The sequence below is a fragment of the Mastigoproctus giganteus genome, chromosome 1 (genome assembly GCF_048544385.1).
Source record: "Mastigoproctus giganteus isolate SK-2022 chromosome 1, ASM4854438v1, whole genome shotgun sequence".
Lineage (NCBI taxonomy): Eukaryota > Metazoa > Arthropoda > Arachnida > Uropygi > Thelyphonidae > Mastigoproctus > Mastigoproctus giganteus.
The window spans coordinates 143,379,062-143,395,759 of record NC_143575.1 but is presented as its reverse complement, the minus strand read 5'-3'; the positions used below and the strand labels follow the sequence as shown (position 1 = coordinate 143,395,759).

The 16,698-nt window shown below is 37.0% G+C and overlaps 1 protein-coding gene across 3 annotated transcripts in view; it reads right to left on the bottom strand.

Annotated features, from left to right (window-relative positions):
• The window catches only part of LOC150091173 (phosphatidylinositol 5-phosphate 4-kinase type-2 alpha-like), a 327,817-nt gene extending 311,811 nt beyond the window's left edge, over positions 1-16,006 (bottom strand). For all 3 annotated transcript variants that reach the window (XM_090374555.1, XM_090374545.1, XM_090374551.1), the window contains exon 1: positions 15,616-16,006. In XM_090374555.1, coding sequence (XP_090230681.1) covers positions 15,616-15,762 — 147 coding nt within the window. In that variant the 5' untranslated portion in view covers positions 15,763-16,006. The remainder of the gene's footprint in view (positions 1-15,615) is intronic.
• Positions 16,007-16,698: the final 692 nt, after the last annotated feature.

The window sequence follows — 16,698 nt, the reverse complement described above, 5'->3', positions numbered from 1 at the left end:
GGCGATCTGAACTGGGTACTCTAACCCAGTTCCCTTTAAAACCCCCATCCCCAGGCAGGGGAGAGAGCAGACAGGTCTGTCTCTTCTTTTCCCCCCCTATACTTTGCCTGGTAGGGCTCGTCTCCACTGACCTCTTTGGGGATGCCTACTCCAGAAAGGCTTAAGTTTTGCAAATTACAGTGTCTGGAGACTAGGCACCTGCGAGGTGACCTGATTGAGGTGTATAAAGCCTTGAATGGTTTGAGCATGCTCAATGCACATAGGATTCTTCCTCTTGCTCAGAATAATCGCCTGAGAGGGCATAAATTCAAATTGAGGAAACACGGTTGTAGGATAGATATGAGGAAGTTTGCCTTTAGCCAGCAGTTAGTTGATTGCTGGAACAAACTTCCATCTGTCGTAGAAGTTGATAGCTTAAATAGATTCAAGGCAGAACTTTACAAACATCTGGAGTGAGTGGATGAGTAAAATAAGGGTTTTTTTTTTTTTTTTTTTGGCTGATGCTATATAAGCTTGCTTTCTTGCATCAAGTGCCTTTACTAATGCTAATGAGCGGTGGAACCGGATTACCGGTGGCTAGATTAGTGACCTGTACTTTTAAATATTAATTTGTTCTTATTTTGACTTAACTATCCAATAGAGTGAAAATTACTGGCAAAAATCAAATCAGAATTTTTTTTTAAGTTCATAACAAAAAAAAAAAACACCATCTCTCTATACATTAAAAAAGTTTTCATCCTAGTAATATTTATTTGAGCCAATGAGAGAAGAGAGCAGGACAATTACATCACTACAGATGTGCAGGTAAATAATTACATTGTCTTCCATTGAAAGACAATACCTCCATGAACTTCACCAACCTCATGCACTTGCTTCACTGTCTAATACATGACCATGCACGACATCATTTGATGTTTCATTGTAATGTCAGCTAATGAAGGGACCTGATGTAGTTTGTATATAGTTTAGTATTTTGTAAATATTTTAAATATTTGTATAGTTTATAAATATTTTAGTCCTGCTCTTTTGGATGCAACAATATTTCTCATGCATTATGGAACCCGAAGCAAAAGGCCTTTTCGTAAGTGACCTATATAAACTCAGATAAATAATTACATAGGTCATTTCCTGATTAGATATCGATCAGTGCATTTCAACAGGTCTTTTACATAGAAAAGCATGTGTGGGGTTCAAGCAAAGTGAGCAGGGGAAAGCCCCCTAGTGGCTATTATTATTTTTAATGCAGTAATATCTATAAATAGATATCATTTAATTCAATATCATCAATTTCTATTTGAGTGAATTTCAGCTTTTTAACCCAAATTGGACAATAAAAGCTGAGAACTGCGATATCCTCTGTTCATTTTCAAAGCTGTGACTGAATACATTTAAGGAAAAAATAGAAATATTATTAGAAAGGAAGGACAGGTGGGGGAAAGCGTATGGATGCACGCGTTCTGCTTGCTTCCTTCTATCATTTGTCACTACTACTACTAACAAAATATCCTGAAAATTTTTAAGAAAATGCATATAATTAACTGACAATCAAAACATTAATAATTAAATGATTCTTGCTTCATTAACATTTATATAATTAATATTATTCTCTTACTTCATGAGTGAAACTAAAGCAAAATTAATATTCTTAATTTTTTTTTTTAATGAAAACCCCCAACCACAAAAGGTATTAAAACCTATAGTAGTGTTCTCCCCAAGACCTATCGAATTGGTAACCGCCCGGAGAAATTTAAATTGACCGCTCGGTTAAAAGTTAAGCAATTCTCGTGGTAGCGTATAGTACTGCTCACTGATCTCGATTAATATTAATTCGAACACACTATGCGATAGAGTTCAATGCAACAGGAGCACATAATGTTAAATTATGCAATTAATTTTTGTTCTGGATCCCTTAAATCACATTTATAAATAACGGAAAATTTTATAATATTGCAAAGTATTACACTTCCTACCTGGCTACTTCATAATGCCACCTGGCTGGAAAAATTTTCTGGGGAGAACACTGTAGTACTTAGTACTGTGCATGAGTTGAAGATTGAGAAGATGAAGATATACTTGTTGATATAACTTAAATATTTTGATAACCATTTCAAATACACTGATGATATTTTACATGTCTGCACTGCTCTGAAAACTTCATATTTGATGGCATAATTACCCCCAAACTTTTTCATTCTCCACTACACTGAGTGTAGTACCACATAGTTGGTACATTACTCTGGTCATTACCCAAAATACTGTATATGGGTGGCAGTAACCCCCAGAGAATATACTAATTATGTGGAAGTGGAGAATGAAAGAGCTGGGGATAATTGTGCTAACATATGAAGTTTTCAGAGCAGTGCAGACAGACTACCAGAGCAGCTCATGAGGATCTTGTCAATATACAGGAACTTTGCTAGCAGGGATGAAGATGTATAAGGCAATGGTCATAGCACACCATGTGTACTGCATACAGGTCTAGAGGCCTCATTGTAGGAAAGATGTAGAGCTGTTACTGGAAGGGGTACAGAGAAGGGCAAACAGATTGGTGAGAGGAACAAAGGGGTACTCTTATCAAGAAAGAGCTTTAGTTCTGCAAATTGCAGCATCTGGAGACTAGGCACCTGCAAGGCAATCTGATTGATGTGTTTAAGGTTTAAATGGTTTGAGCAAGATCAGCGCTGGTGGGATTCTTCCACTTGCTCAGTTTACACACTTGAGAAGACAAATTCAAACTGAGGAAAGACAGTAGAAAAACAGATTGTGGAAATTTGCCTTTGGCCAGGAAGTGGGCGATTGCTAGAATAAACTTCTATCTGTAGTTGTGGAAGTTGATAGCTTAAATAAATTCAAGGAAGAACTGGACAAACTTTTGGAGCAGATGGAGAGATGAATGAGAAGTGGGATTTTTTTGGATGATGCTGTATAGGCTTTCTTTTGTACATCATGTGCCACTACTAATGCTAATACCCTGTTGCACTAGAACTAGGGAACCCAATTCTATGTAATATCAACGAACGTTAATAAAAACCATAAAGTGCGATTTTCATCGATTTGGAAATTATCCTCTTACTGCAGTCTCAGTCTTTGTAATGCAAAAGCCACATACAAAATGTATATTTACACATTCAGCAGCAGTAAATAACAAAACAAATGAAACTCCAAGGAAAAAAACAAGGTGGCAACAGCTATTTACTTAATAGTAATTTTTATTTACTAATACACTAATAGGTCCTATAGTGTAATGAACAAATTGCATCATCATTAGCATTAGTAGAGGCCTATGATACAAGAAAGCAAGCTTATACAGCATCAGCCAAAGGGGAAAAACCTCATTTCACCCACCCATTCACTCTAAAAGTTTGTCTAGTTCTGCCTTGAATTTATTTACGCCATCAAGCTTCCACACAATGACAGATGGAAGTTTGTTCTGGCATCCAACCACCAACCAGGCAAATTTCCACACATCTATTCTACAACTGTCTTTCCTCAATTTAAATTTATACCCCCTCAGGTGTGTAATCTGAGCAAGAGGAATAATTAGCATTAGCAGATGCATATTATTATCCATATGGTACAAGGAAACCTGAGTCATATGCTGCATCAGGCAAAAAAAAATTTCTGAGTTACCGAGAGAGAGAGAGAGAGAGAGAGAGAGAGAGAGAGAGAGAGAGAGAGAGAGAGAGAGAGAGAGAGAGAGAGAGAGAGAGAGAGAGAGAGAGAGAGAGAGAGAGAGAGATTGTTATTTTTGGCACAAGGGCTGCTCAGGTCATATTTGCCTATCAGTGATGTGGAAGATATTCATGATGACTGTTTTGCAAACAGTCAGAAACAATCATATAAGTTTATCCGTTTGAGAAATGTGAAAAATTCTGAGGGGTTGGCATCATTACCTATGATATGACACAGCTTCAAAGATTAGGAATAAAACTGAATGAGAGTTGCCGGGCATGTGCGTACAAGGTGCATTCAACAAGAATGTGCTTCATTGTGAGTTGAGAATTGCAGTGTGTACACTGTAGAGGATCACCTGTGAGAAGAAATAGACGAGTAATGTGACTGTGACCAATTCTTGCTCTGGCTAGGATTACTTCTTCCTTTCTGTTTTCCTGGAAGCTAGAGGCCCATAACGGTGGATCTGGTTTTATTTGAAAGAGCTTATTATCTGTTTTAGTTTGCCATAAAAGTGTCCATTTTTCTTTACATATTCTTCGTATATTAGATTTGTAGTCAACATATGGAACGAGAAAACATGATGAATCTAAATTAGATGGATGTTTGGCAGCATAGTCTGCACATTCATTTCCAGATATCCCAGTGTAGCCTGGGATCCAGCAAAAGATGACTATTAGCTGGCATTCCTGAATATGTATATAACATAATTCTTATAGTTTTTATTAAAGGATTCTTTGGTGAGGTGTTTTCTAAGGCTATAAGTGTACTCTGTGAGGCCGTATATATTATACTCTTTTAGATCAACAGATGAGAGAATATTTTCTAGGGCAAGCTTGACGGCAAATAATTCAGCTGTATAACTGCTGCATTCGGTGGAAAGTGATACAGAGATGGTGTTAAAAAGGGAAAACTACTGCGGCACCTATTCCACTATCAGATTTTGATCCATCAGTATATATTTTGGTAAAAAGAGGATAATTCTCTGTGTGAGCAGTATGGAGTTGTATATTGATATTTGCAAAGGATTGTTTTCCCCAGTTTAGGAAGTAATTGTTGCAGGATGGTTTAATACAGGACCATGGGGGAACTGAACAGTTTGGATCTTGGAGGACTTTTTTGAGGTGTACATTCCAAGTTCCTGATAGTACCTGTAATCTTATACCAGTAGGCTGAACTGCGCTGGGTTTATTTCTATAGAACATTTTAAACAGTGGATCACTAATTATAGGCCAAATGGGATGAGTAGGCATGCTTCAAATTTTAGCTGCATAATTCAGAAGTATCACTTTTCTTCTGAGAAAGAGTGGACCTTCAAGGGCTTCAATATAAAGGCTTTGTACTGGCGATGTTCTATATGCACCTATAGCAATCCTCAGGCCAGAATGTTAAATAGGAGCAAGGCGTGTTAGCACGTTTTCCCTGGCAGAGTCAAACTCTGGGGCACTATAATCAAGACGAGACCTAATTAGAGTTCTATACAATTGAAGGGGTATAGCGGTCTGCACCCCATGCTGTCGAAGAAAGAACTCTGAGTATATTAATTCTTTTCTGGCAAGTAGTCCGCAAATATTTGACATGTTCTAAGAAATTAAGCTTACTATCAAAAATCAGACCAAGGAGGCAAATACTTTTCATGACTGATATAGGATGATTCGTTAAGTGTAGCTCTGGGTCAGGATGCACCTTTTGTTTGTTACAAAAATGAATGACACTAGATTTCTGATGTGATAGTCGGTACCCATTCTGTGTCATCCATAGCTCAATATTGTTAAGTGAAATTTGTAGTTGCCTTTCGATGAAGTTCATATTCTATGAACTACAGGAAACAGTCAGGTCATCAGCATAGAGATACAAGTTTACAGGGTTGGATATACATTTGGTTATATTATTTATTCTTATTGCAAATAAGGTATAACTGAGTCTTGGTATATGAGTCTTGGTACTCATATACCTTGGTATAAGGTATATGAGTCTTGTGGGACTCCTCCCTCTTGTATATAGATTTGCGAGAGGACTTGCTGGTAGCGGACTTGAAAAGTTCTATGCTGAAGGAAGTTTTGTATGAAATACGGTAAGTTGCCACTGAGGTCAAGGGAATGAAGATCTTTCAAGATGCAAAAAAAAAAAAAAAAACTCCAAGTGGTGTCAAAGGCCTTCTCTGAAACAAACATCAGAAATAAACTCATTCCTGATGTTCGTTTCAGCTTTGACCATGAGATCCAGGGATGACCATTTTTTTCTGAAACCAAATTGATTATCAGAGATTATATATTTGGAGTCAAGGTACCAGACCAGTCGGCAGTGTATCATTTTTTTCCAGGATTTTGCTCAAGCAGCTGGTAAGAGAACTGGGTCTATAGTTGTGAGAGATAGAGTGATCTTTCCCTAGTTTGGGAATTGTCAGTACATAGGAGTGATGCCAGCATGTGGAGAATAAATGTTCAGTGAAAATTCGATGGTAGAAAGTCAGCAGCAAGGATAATGATTTATTATCTAGTGGTTTAAGCATTATATAATACACTCCGTCTGGACCAGCAGCACTTCTTTGAGGTATATATAGCTTCTTGAAGTTCAAGCATAGTAAGTGGCCGATTGTATGATAGACAAGATTTGGTTTTGAAGTTCAATCGAGATTTTTCAGCTGATACTTCAATCTTCTGAAATGAATGGTCATATGCAATCGAGGCAGACAATTGCGAGAATACAGACCCTAAAGCAATTTCTGCAGGAGTATACACTCCTGTCCATTCCAGTTGAAAATTGGGGAGGATAGAGGAGGAATTTTGCCATTTAGTTGTTTTATTTTTCTTCATATTATTCTAGAATATGTATTTTTATTAACTGAATTTGCAAATCAGACCCAGGAGTCTCTTTTTGCTTTCTTCCTGATATGGCGAGCCTTGGCTCCGAGTTTCTTATAATTTAGAAGATTATTGGTAGTAGGATGTTTGCGGAATATATTCCAGGTTCAGTTTTTTCCCTTTTTGGCACTCTTACAATCCTCATTCCACCAATAATTTATGCATCTAAGGGAGCTTGACTGTGGGATGGCAACATATAGAGCTGTTAGGATTTGTTTGCTAATATGGTTGGCGACTATGTCAATTGGGCGAGATTCGATGATCTGATTATCAAAGGATACATGATAAGTGTATTTTGCCCAATCAGTCTTGGAAAATTTCCATTTCCTGCAGTTTTCTGAAATTATAGAGTGTGCAGTTTGAATTTTACAAATTAGTGGATAGTGGTCACTGTGAGTGGATCATCAAGAGCTGTCCACTCAATACAAGGAAAGAGGATCGGAGAGCAGATAGACAGATCTATTGAGGAGACTGTTCCTGTTGGGAGATGGATGTAAGTTGGTGAACCAGTATTTAGGATGGTTAAATTCTGCCTGTCAATGAGCATTTCAATAAGTTGCCCTCATCCATCTGCATTGGGAGAGCCCTACAATGGATGGTGTCCACTGAAGTCGCCCAATAAACAGAAAGGGGTTGGCAACTGCAGAATTAAATCTTCAAGTTCATGAATAGTATAAGTTACAACGCCTTATTGTAACTGGCTTTATTTTAACCGGTCTATCTTCTGGGAAAACAGTGTAATTTTTGATCAAGAGAGATAGATACCTTAGGAGTTAAATATGTCTCCTGTAAACAGATGCCAACTGGATTATAACGTTTAATTATTTCTTGGGTGTCATCAATATTACTACAAAAGCCTCTGCAATTCCATTGGACTACATTGTTCACTGTTTAGATTCAGATGAAGGAGCTGAGTCTGTCTGTTTTTTAAAAGACTGTTTGACACGGTCACTTAATTTTCTCTCTTTTTGGGAAAATTGGTCTCATGTCTATTTCATCCTCTGGATAGATCTCCACAATGGTTTTGGTTTCATCTTGACTAGGGATTTCATTGGTATCCATAAGGATGAAGTCAATTGGCTGTTTGATAATGGGATCTGGCTTCTCTGTTTGTTTGAATGGGTCTGACAGAAGCTGCATGGGCAGCAGGTGGTATGGTGACTGATGTGTTGTTGGCCATGCTTGGAATATGTTGCTTTGATGATTGTGGTACAGAAGAGAGCAAGGATCAAGCCCATTCAGAAATGGAGATGTTTGGTGGAATTGATGTATCAGTTTGGACTGATACTGAATGAAATTTTTTAGAGGCTTCAGCATATGTACGTCTAGGCATCTGTAGTTGTAATTGCTTTTGTGCTTCTGGGAACGAGACTTTCTTTTTCTATTTTGTATTTTTTTCTCGTATTTCCACTCTTCACAATTTTTAGAGAAGGCTGGGTGGTTGCCTTTACAACTGGGACAAAACAAAGACTGGGCATTACAGTCAGCTTGGATATGCTCGTTCGATCCACAGTTTGGACATACTGGGTCACCTCGACAGACTTTGAGTGTCCAAATTTCTGACACTTATGTTTTATTGGGTTCGAAATATATGGGCAAATGCGACAATGCAAATGCTCTGCTTTCACTGATGAGGGTAGGCTGAGCAAGATGAATGTTTGTATGATGCTCTGAGTCGGAATGAGCTGACCATCTTTTTTCATCATAATTCTTCTGGCCTGTGTGACTTTCTGATTCTGCAGTTCCTGAACAATTTCTTCCTCTGACACATTCATTAGGTCCTATTCTGAAATTGCGCCTTTGGATATATTAAGCGTGGCATGTGGGGGCACCTTGACTAGAACTCCACCAAATGAGTTGAGTCTGAGTAGAGACCCAGAATGTTTTGAGCTGGTGATCTCTACAAGCAGGTCTCCAGATTTTAGTCGTCTCACCATTTTTGGGGAACCAGCTACGTTCTCAAGACATTTTCGACTGAGAAATGGCGGTAGATTGCCTAAGGGCTGGTTTGTTAGTGAATGTAGAATCAGAAAACTCAGGTGTTCCAGTCGAGGAGCATCTGTCTTCAGTCCCTTTGGATTGGAGGAGTCAATATCAGGTTGATGCAAATCCATATGATTCGGATTTGCAGTCTTAATTTGGGGGGGGGGATTGTCACATTCCATGTTTGCTCCTTTTGGCCTTGGAGGTTTGCTTTACCACCCAGGTTTCCGGAACTGCCACAGGGAGGCAGGAGCAGTGCCACTAGGTGACCAAGTGGCAGAGTTATTTGGTTAGTACTGTTAGAAATAGAAACAGAAAGGTGGCCTTCCTTTCTGGACCTTTGCCTACTTCTTGTAGTGTGAAAGTGCTACAATAATTTATAAATAAAGAAAACAGTAGTTGGAATGAAATATAATCTATTCAAAGGTTCTTTGGGAATAACACTTTTTGGAATGCACAGAAATCGCTTGATCATGGAATGTTTGGCACCCGGGATGATGATGTTATTTAGTTTTTAGGAGCATTAGCAACTAAGGCCATATTGCTCCGAGGATATGTGATGGTCATTCCCTAACCTTTCCGCATCCTCTGTATTTGGTGGTCACATTGGCACTGGGGGGAGGGGAGGAGTCAAAAGTAGACGGAATGATATCCAGCTCAGGACACTGCATGTGCCAAGCCCATACTCACCAGATGGGAGCCCCTAGGGTTGTGATGTAAGAAATCACTTAAATGTACTTTTTTGTTACCTTAACATTTATTATGAACATCAATGTATTTATTATAAAACATTATAACAATTAGTCAAATAAAATGTTATTAGTTATAGTAATTAATGTTCAATAAAATTCATTTATCAGTATTTATAGTGGCAAATGACTCAAGGAAGCAAGCTTACACGTCAACAATAAAAAAAAAAAAAAAAATTTCCACATTACTTGCCTTTCCCTTCTAAGTAGGGTGACCAACCATCCTAAATTTTGAAGGACATCCCAATTTTCAGCTCTCTATAGAGGCATCCTGAACGAACCCTAGGCGGGACACCATTTGTCCCGATTTATAATGTAAAATAAATATAAAATATAATAATAGATTGTACTAAAATTAACTAGCATAACATGAATGTGTATAGAAAGTTTAAATAAAATAAATCTCCATTTACATCTTTGATGTTTATTTTAAAAATTAATTTTAAACCTATTTTAAAAATTAATGCCAAGATATACCTATATATGTATAATAACCAAGAAGGGACATGTACATCCGTTAATGACGACCGGGCTAGCCGGGTGGGTAAAGCACCTGCCTGGCAACCCAAAGGTCGCGGGTTTGAATCCTGCCTCAGGCTTGGATCAAAGTACTGCAAAAACCTTGGGAGGTGCATTATGGCCACAGAAGCCGATGCACCGATAACTACCAAAGAAAAAGAAGAAGAAAAAGAAAAAAAAAAAACATCTGTTAATATTACTAGGTATTTTGTAATCTGATGGACTTACGAAAAAAAATCCTGATTTTTTTGGTTGTCCCAATTTTTTTAAGGTCAATATCCCAAAATTGGCTGATCAAGAGTTGGTCACCCTACTTTTAAGTATCTGTCTAATTTTTCCTTAAATATATTTAAACAACAACTTACACAGAACCAGATGAAAGTTTGTTACAAGAATCAACCACATGCTTTCACCACATGGTTGAAAGCAAATTTCAGCACGTCTATCCTGCAACCATCATTTATATATATATATATAAAATGCTTAGGTATGCTGCACAAATTTTCCAACTGCTAATTGTTGCCAGCACCCATTCCCTTCGCATAACCACTGTACCGGGCATTCTTTGTTTATTAAAATATTCAATTTTAATAAACCGTTCTAAGTTTTAAGAAGCGTAAAAATGGCTGAATATGGTGTAAGAACTTTGAGAAAATGTAGCGCCTCCGTAGCCAGGAGCAGTAAGTTAATCTGTAATCAGGTCACAAAGGAGGTTCGGCAGATTACGAGAAATCCTTGGCAAAAGATGCTAAGAAAAACAGCAAGGATTTCTTTACTTATGCCATTTTCAAACCTTAATAATTCCCCACTTGTGAATGTAGATGCAAAATACTCATTCAGTTTGTTTGCTATCTGAGCAGGATCATCAACAGTCGAACCATCGATGTCAAGTGGACCAATCAGATTCATCCCCTTCCTTTTAGAGTTTATATAAGTAATAAGCAGCAATACATAGCGCACACTTCTTGATTAGACTGGGGTTCGAGCCCATGACCACCAAATACGGAAGATGCGGAAAGGTCAGGGAATGACCACCGCATATCCCTGGAGCAATATGGCCTTAGTTGCTAATGCTCCTAAAAACCAAAATAACAACAACAACATTGAGAAAATGTAGAAGAAATGCTAATGAAATATTAGAGGAGAGATCTAATAGACTAAGAGACCGAAACGAGACTCTACGACTACGAAGACAGAGAAAACATTAAAGAAAGAGAAGCAAGATTGAAAATGAAAAGATGGATGAAACGCTATAGGACTAATCAAATATAAGTACCAGATGCAAATAATCAACAAGCTGTAATTAATGTGGAAGAGCATGACATAGGAAATGTTTTACAACTGTGACTATTGCAATGCAAGGTATTGGGGAAGTGAGTTAAACACACTGAATAAACACAATTGCGATGTATTTATACATACATCACAATTGTATAAAATTTATTTATACACTTATACAATTGTGATGGAAAGGTTTCACTTGACCCACTGTCTGAGACACCTACTCTACTACAAGAGCTGTTTACAGGGGGATACACATGAAGCAAATAACTATAGGGAACATATAAAAAATAAAAAAGCAAATTGCAGCCATTATCAATCCACTGCAGGATGAAAGCCTCCTCAACAATTCATGCTGAGGGAAATGGACCATAATCTGCCACGCTGGTCCAGTGCGGGTTGGCAGATCGACCGTATTTAGCAGTCAGGGGCTTGAACCCCGATCTACTCAAAGAGCGTGTGCCACTGCACTCCCGGCTCCTGACCACTCGGCTATGGAGGAGGCCTTTACAGGAAACATATACGAGAGTACAACTCAGCAATGGTGTTTGCATCAATGGGTGCAGAGATTAAATCACTGCCTGGAAATGGTCCATACTGTTTTAGAATACACAGCTAGATTTACCATTTGGTCTCACCATCAAACAAGGCAAATAAGACAGGATATATGGACAACTTTACATTTTCGATTCTGCTGAAGCAACAACAAAACAGCTTGTAAACAATCAAACCAAGGGTGTGTAGCCAAAGTAATGCAACAATTGGATGAGATGCTGCGACAAGTAAACTCATTTTCTGAGTCATAAATAAATGCAATAAATAACCCAGGCTAATCAAACAATGAATGTGCATATGGCATTTATAGAACACCCAGATTTAGATAAGATATGATGTAATGCAACTACATCCAAAACGGATGTTGCTGCAATATTTGTTGGAGAAGACGGGGAACCACTTGCAAATAGATACATATGCATATATCCCACAGGTGAATGCTGTAGAATTATATCACTGCTAAACACGAATGGTGAAGACTGAAGAATCAAGATTAAACTATTTATGTCATAATCAGAAAGATGCTGTATGTTACGCCGGGCACAACTAGTTCTTTTTGTATTTAAATTTATGCCTCCCTCCATGTGTGTGTGATCTAAGCAAGAAGAAATATGTTATCAGCATTAGGCTTACTCAAATCATTCGAAGCCTTAATGCTTCAATTAGATCTTCTGCAGGTGCTTAGTTTATAGACTGCAATATGTAGGACTGAAGCCTTCCTTTATAAGAATACCCATTTTGTTTCCCTTATCCGAAACTGTTCCAACAGGCATCCTATGCGAATACTACATACTTCTGTATGTAGTACTCAAGCTATGGCCAAAGCACCTTATACAACAGGATAATCATCTCCTTAACTCTGCTGACAAAATTTCTGTATATCATTGGCAAAAACTCCAGGAACTATCCTGGCAGCCTGTCTACACTGTTCAGAGACCCTCATATCTGACTAAATGCATCCTCAACACTTTTTCGTTTTTAACTACCTTAAGTGTTGAATCATATAGTTGGTATGTTATTGAGATAGAACTGACTAGAACTAAACTTAGGCTTTATTTTTAAAGGTAATTCACTTGTGCTAATTTTAATATATTTATTATTTAAATCTTTACCTTACTGTTACTTGAATTATGGTTTCAATTGGAAAAGGCATAATTACATGTCACGGAATGATGTGATTGAAGGGGAATTGTCACTGACAATTCACCTGTGAGTTATGGCCCATTTCCTTGTGCTTCTTTTAGCATATATGCAGAATTTCTCTAGCCAGTGGAGATTCTTTTCTTTGTGCTGGATGTAGGAGAGTGATGACCTAAAATTACAATTCTGTATGCTGCTAGACAAATCTGTGTCTAACGGCACACAGGCAAGGAAGTTCAAAAAAATAAAATAATAAAATTCAAACTGGAGGCTCAACAGAGAACCAAGTGTCTGATTCTATACTGAGCAATATACTCCCACATCCAGCCCAGGAGGAAATCTTTCAGTGCAGAATGCTTTGATAGCACAGGAGGCAGCCTTACTGGGGAGATTCAATTGTGAGAGTAACTGAACATATATTCTGTAATAAAGACAAAAGAAACAGAACCAGAGTATCTGCCAGGTGCAAAAATAAATGATGTGATTAACCATTTGTCAGTTTTTAAGGGTAAAGGGTGATCCATGTAGGTTCTAATGACTTAAAACAAATGACTTTGTTAAGAAATATCTGATCATACTGAAAAATAAAATGTCAAAAGGAGGTTCTCATGTCTGATAAATGATTGGAGAGAATACAAGATGAAAACCTAATGGATTAACTTCAGATTTGTGAGACAGTGCAAGGATTATGGGGAAATATTTTTCTTAACATTCCTGTCTTAGTTAAGGGAAAAAAATTTCTGTTATAATGATGGAATTCATTTCAACCGAAGTGGCACAAGAGTTTTTGTGTCACTGAGGAAGCATTAAAGGTTGGGGGGGGGGACTGCTAATTCAGGGGCTTAGGGAAGCAATTGGAATGACACAGGTTAGCAACATAGGCCAAAATCACACTTACACCACTCTGTGGGTATTTGAGTGTAATCTGTAATTCTTCTAAGAATGGAAAGAAACACTGAAATAAGTTCAAAAACCACAAGCAGTCATACACTGCTGGGAATTTTGCATAAAAAGTTATGAAGTTTTGTTAATGATTTTCAAAGAACATTAATAACAGTTTGTGGCATTTATGAGGTGTGACAGTAAAGTAAAGGACACTGGTGCAATAAAAAGAACAAAAATGGTTTTATTTTAATTTAAAGTAGTTACCACCTGACTGAATGCATTAATTACACTGTTCTAAAAGTTGCTGAAAAGAGTCAGCAAAAGCATCCAAAGAGATGACAACTATAATGGCAATTCTTTTCTTTCTCAGGATTTTAAAAGGCCAAAAGATAAAATTAAATTTGTTTATATAGTAATGTCAGGAGTATTGTAAATAAATAATATATATAATATAATTATATAATAGTTATATTATATAGTAGCTATACTGAAGATCATTTCCCAGGTGAGGCTGCAATTTCAAGAGCAAGGCAGCTCTTGAAATTGCAGAACATTGAGGACATAGAGAAAAACATAACTGCTGAACTGAACATCTCTTTGGATGCTTTCGCTGACTCTTTTCAGTAACTTTTAAAATGTAATTAATGCATTTAGTCAGGTGGTGATTAATTTGAATGAAAATAAAACCATGTTTGACTCCTTCACTGTGTTTTTTTTATTGCATGAGTGTCCTTTCTGTTATAATGATGGAATTCATTTCAACCGAAGTGGTACAAGAGTTTTTGTGTCACTGAGGAAGCCTTACTTTACTGCAACACCTTGTAAGTGCCATTACAAGGAACATATTAATAATTTTCAAAGAACATATTAATGTTCTTTGAAAATCATTAACAAAACCTCAATTTTTGTATCTTAGCATGTAAATGTGTTCAGACCTATATTCTTTTTATGCACACCCACCCCCATGACAGACCTGTCAAGCATTTTAATGCCAGCAGGCAACAAAACTTTTTTTTTATTACAAGTTGTAAAAAAAAAAAAAAAACTGAAAGCATATGCTATATTTTATTTAATTTCAATTCAGCATAAAAGAAATAGGTCTGAAATACCTTTCAGTTCTATTTCTTTTATGCTGAAGAAATAGGTCTATTCTCTGCAATTCCTACAAAATAACATTACTATTCCTGCAAAATAACATTACCTGTTGATGAATGACTCAACCTTTCCATTTAAATTGAGTAGAGCAATAAGTAAAATAAACCCTCTACATACGTGAATTTTTTTTATTATGACCTAATATTTCAGGTTAACTTCCTCCATTTGCAATATAATGAACAATTTCAGGAGAAAAATATTAATATTAAAGAAAATATTATTTATGGCGCAGGTAATAAATAATACATTTGTGATTAAAACAAATTATTGGAGGGGGTTTATAACCATTCATTATGTATGATATGAAAAGAACATCTATTTACATGCTGTGCAAGATGGGCGTATAAGGTAAATTTATAAATGAACTACATCATTTCAAATTAATCTAGCAGTAGCAGAACTAAATTTTTCTAGGAGGAAAAACATTATATACATAATTATTTCATTTAGTTCAAAACTATTTGCAAAAGTATTTAGTAAGAGAAATGACAATTCAGTGACGGTGAGATCAGGTGTGTAATGTCAAAGTCACTGTATCTGCTACTTGACATGTTATAAGGCATGGTAACAAATTATTTTCACTTTTACACAATCGAATGTTACCATTGTCATCAATACATAAAACTATTGACATTAAGTAACAATAACAGGGAGAGACATCGCTTCAGAACATCCTACATAACTCTTGTTGATATTGTTATGTTTATTAGTAAGTATACCAATAATGAAGAGAAATAAAAAATTTGATAAGTATAACGCCGACAGAAGTATTAGAATGTATAACACGGGATTTTAAAATTAAAAACACCTACCGTGTGATTTACACCCCACATGAACACACTTAAAAGTGGTTCATTAGCTCTAAATACTTTCGTCTTCTGATGCTTCGGCTTCAAATGTTTTTTCTTGACTTTCAAGCTACTACCTTTAAGCGACAGACCAGCACCAGTGGATGCCATAACTGCTGATGCAGGTACAGGAGCAGCAGGTCGAAATGACTAGATCGTTGAGGACAGTTTAAATACCCACTATTACTGGGACGACGCTGCTACTACTGCATTTTTAAAATGTGCACATCAAAAACATAAAGAACACCATCTGTCCTACTACACCCCCACCCCCGATATCTCAATACTAATGGCCGCTACTAAACATTATCATTGACACTTCTATCATTACACTGCTCATGGAATTAATCCAGAATACTAGTTAATCACGTGAATGCAAAGGTTTATGATTGCTCCGCTAGATGGCGGCCACATTTGGTCGTCATTGTCAACAGCCATATATTAATGGCAGACCGCAGGCTTAATCTAATCTAAACACATTAGATTCGATCTAAACTCATCTAATCTGTGAGAAAAAGCGCAACAAAAATCCGCAGCTTTTGCCCACACAATCATGCATGTGTGGGCAAAAACTGCGGATTTTTCCGTATAATTGCTAAAATCATCGGTGATCAGGAGTAGTTGCTGGAATTAGCATTAGCATTAGTATTAATAGAAGGATACGATGCAAGAAAGCAAGCTTATGCAGCATCAGCAAAAAAAAAAAAAAAAACATCCATTGTACTCCTCCATTCGTTAAAAATGCCTGTCCAGCTCATGACTTAATTTTATTTAGGCTATCTACTTCCACAACAAAAGATGGAAGTCTGTTGCACCAATCAACCACCCCTTGCTAAAGGAAAATTTACGCACATCTCTTCTACAACTGTATTTCTTCAATTTGAATCTATGCCACCCTCAGGTTCTTAATCTGAACAAGAGGAAGAATCCCATCAGCATTCAGCTTGCTCAACCCATTCAGCCTTATACAGCTCAATCAGATCACCTCACAGGGCCTACACTCCAGGCGCTGAAATTTGAAGAACTTAAGCCTTTCTTGGCAAGAGC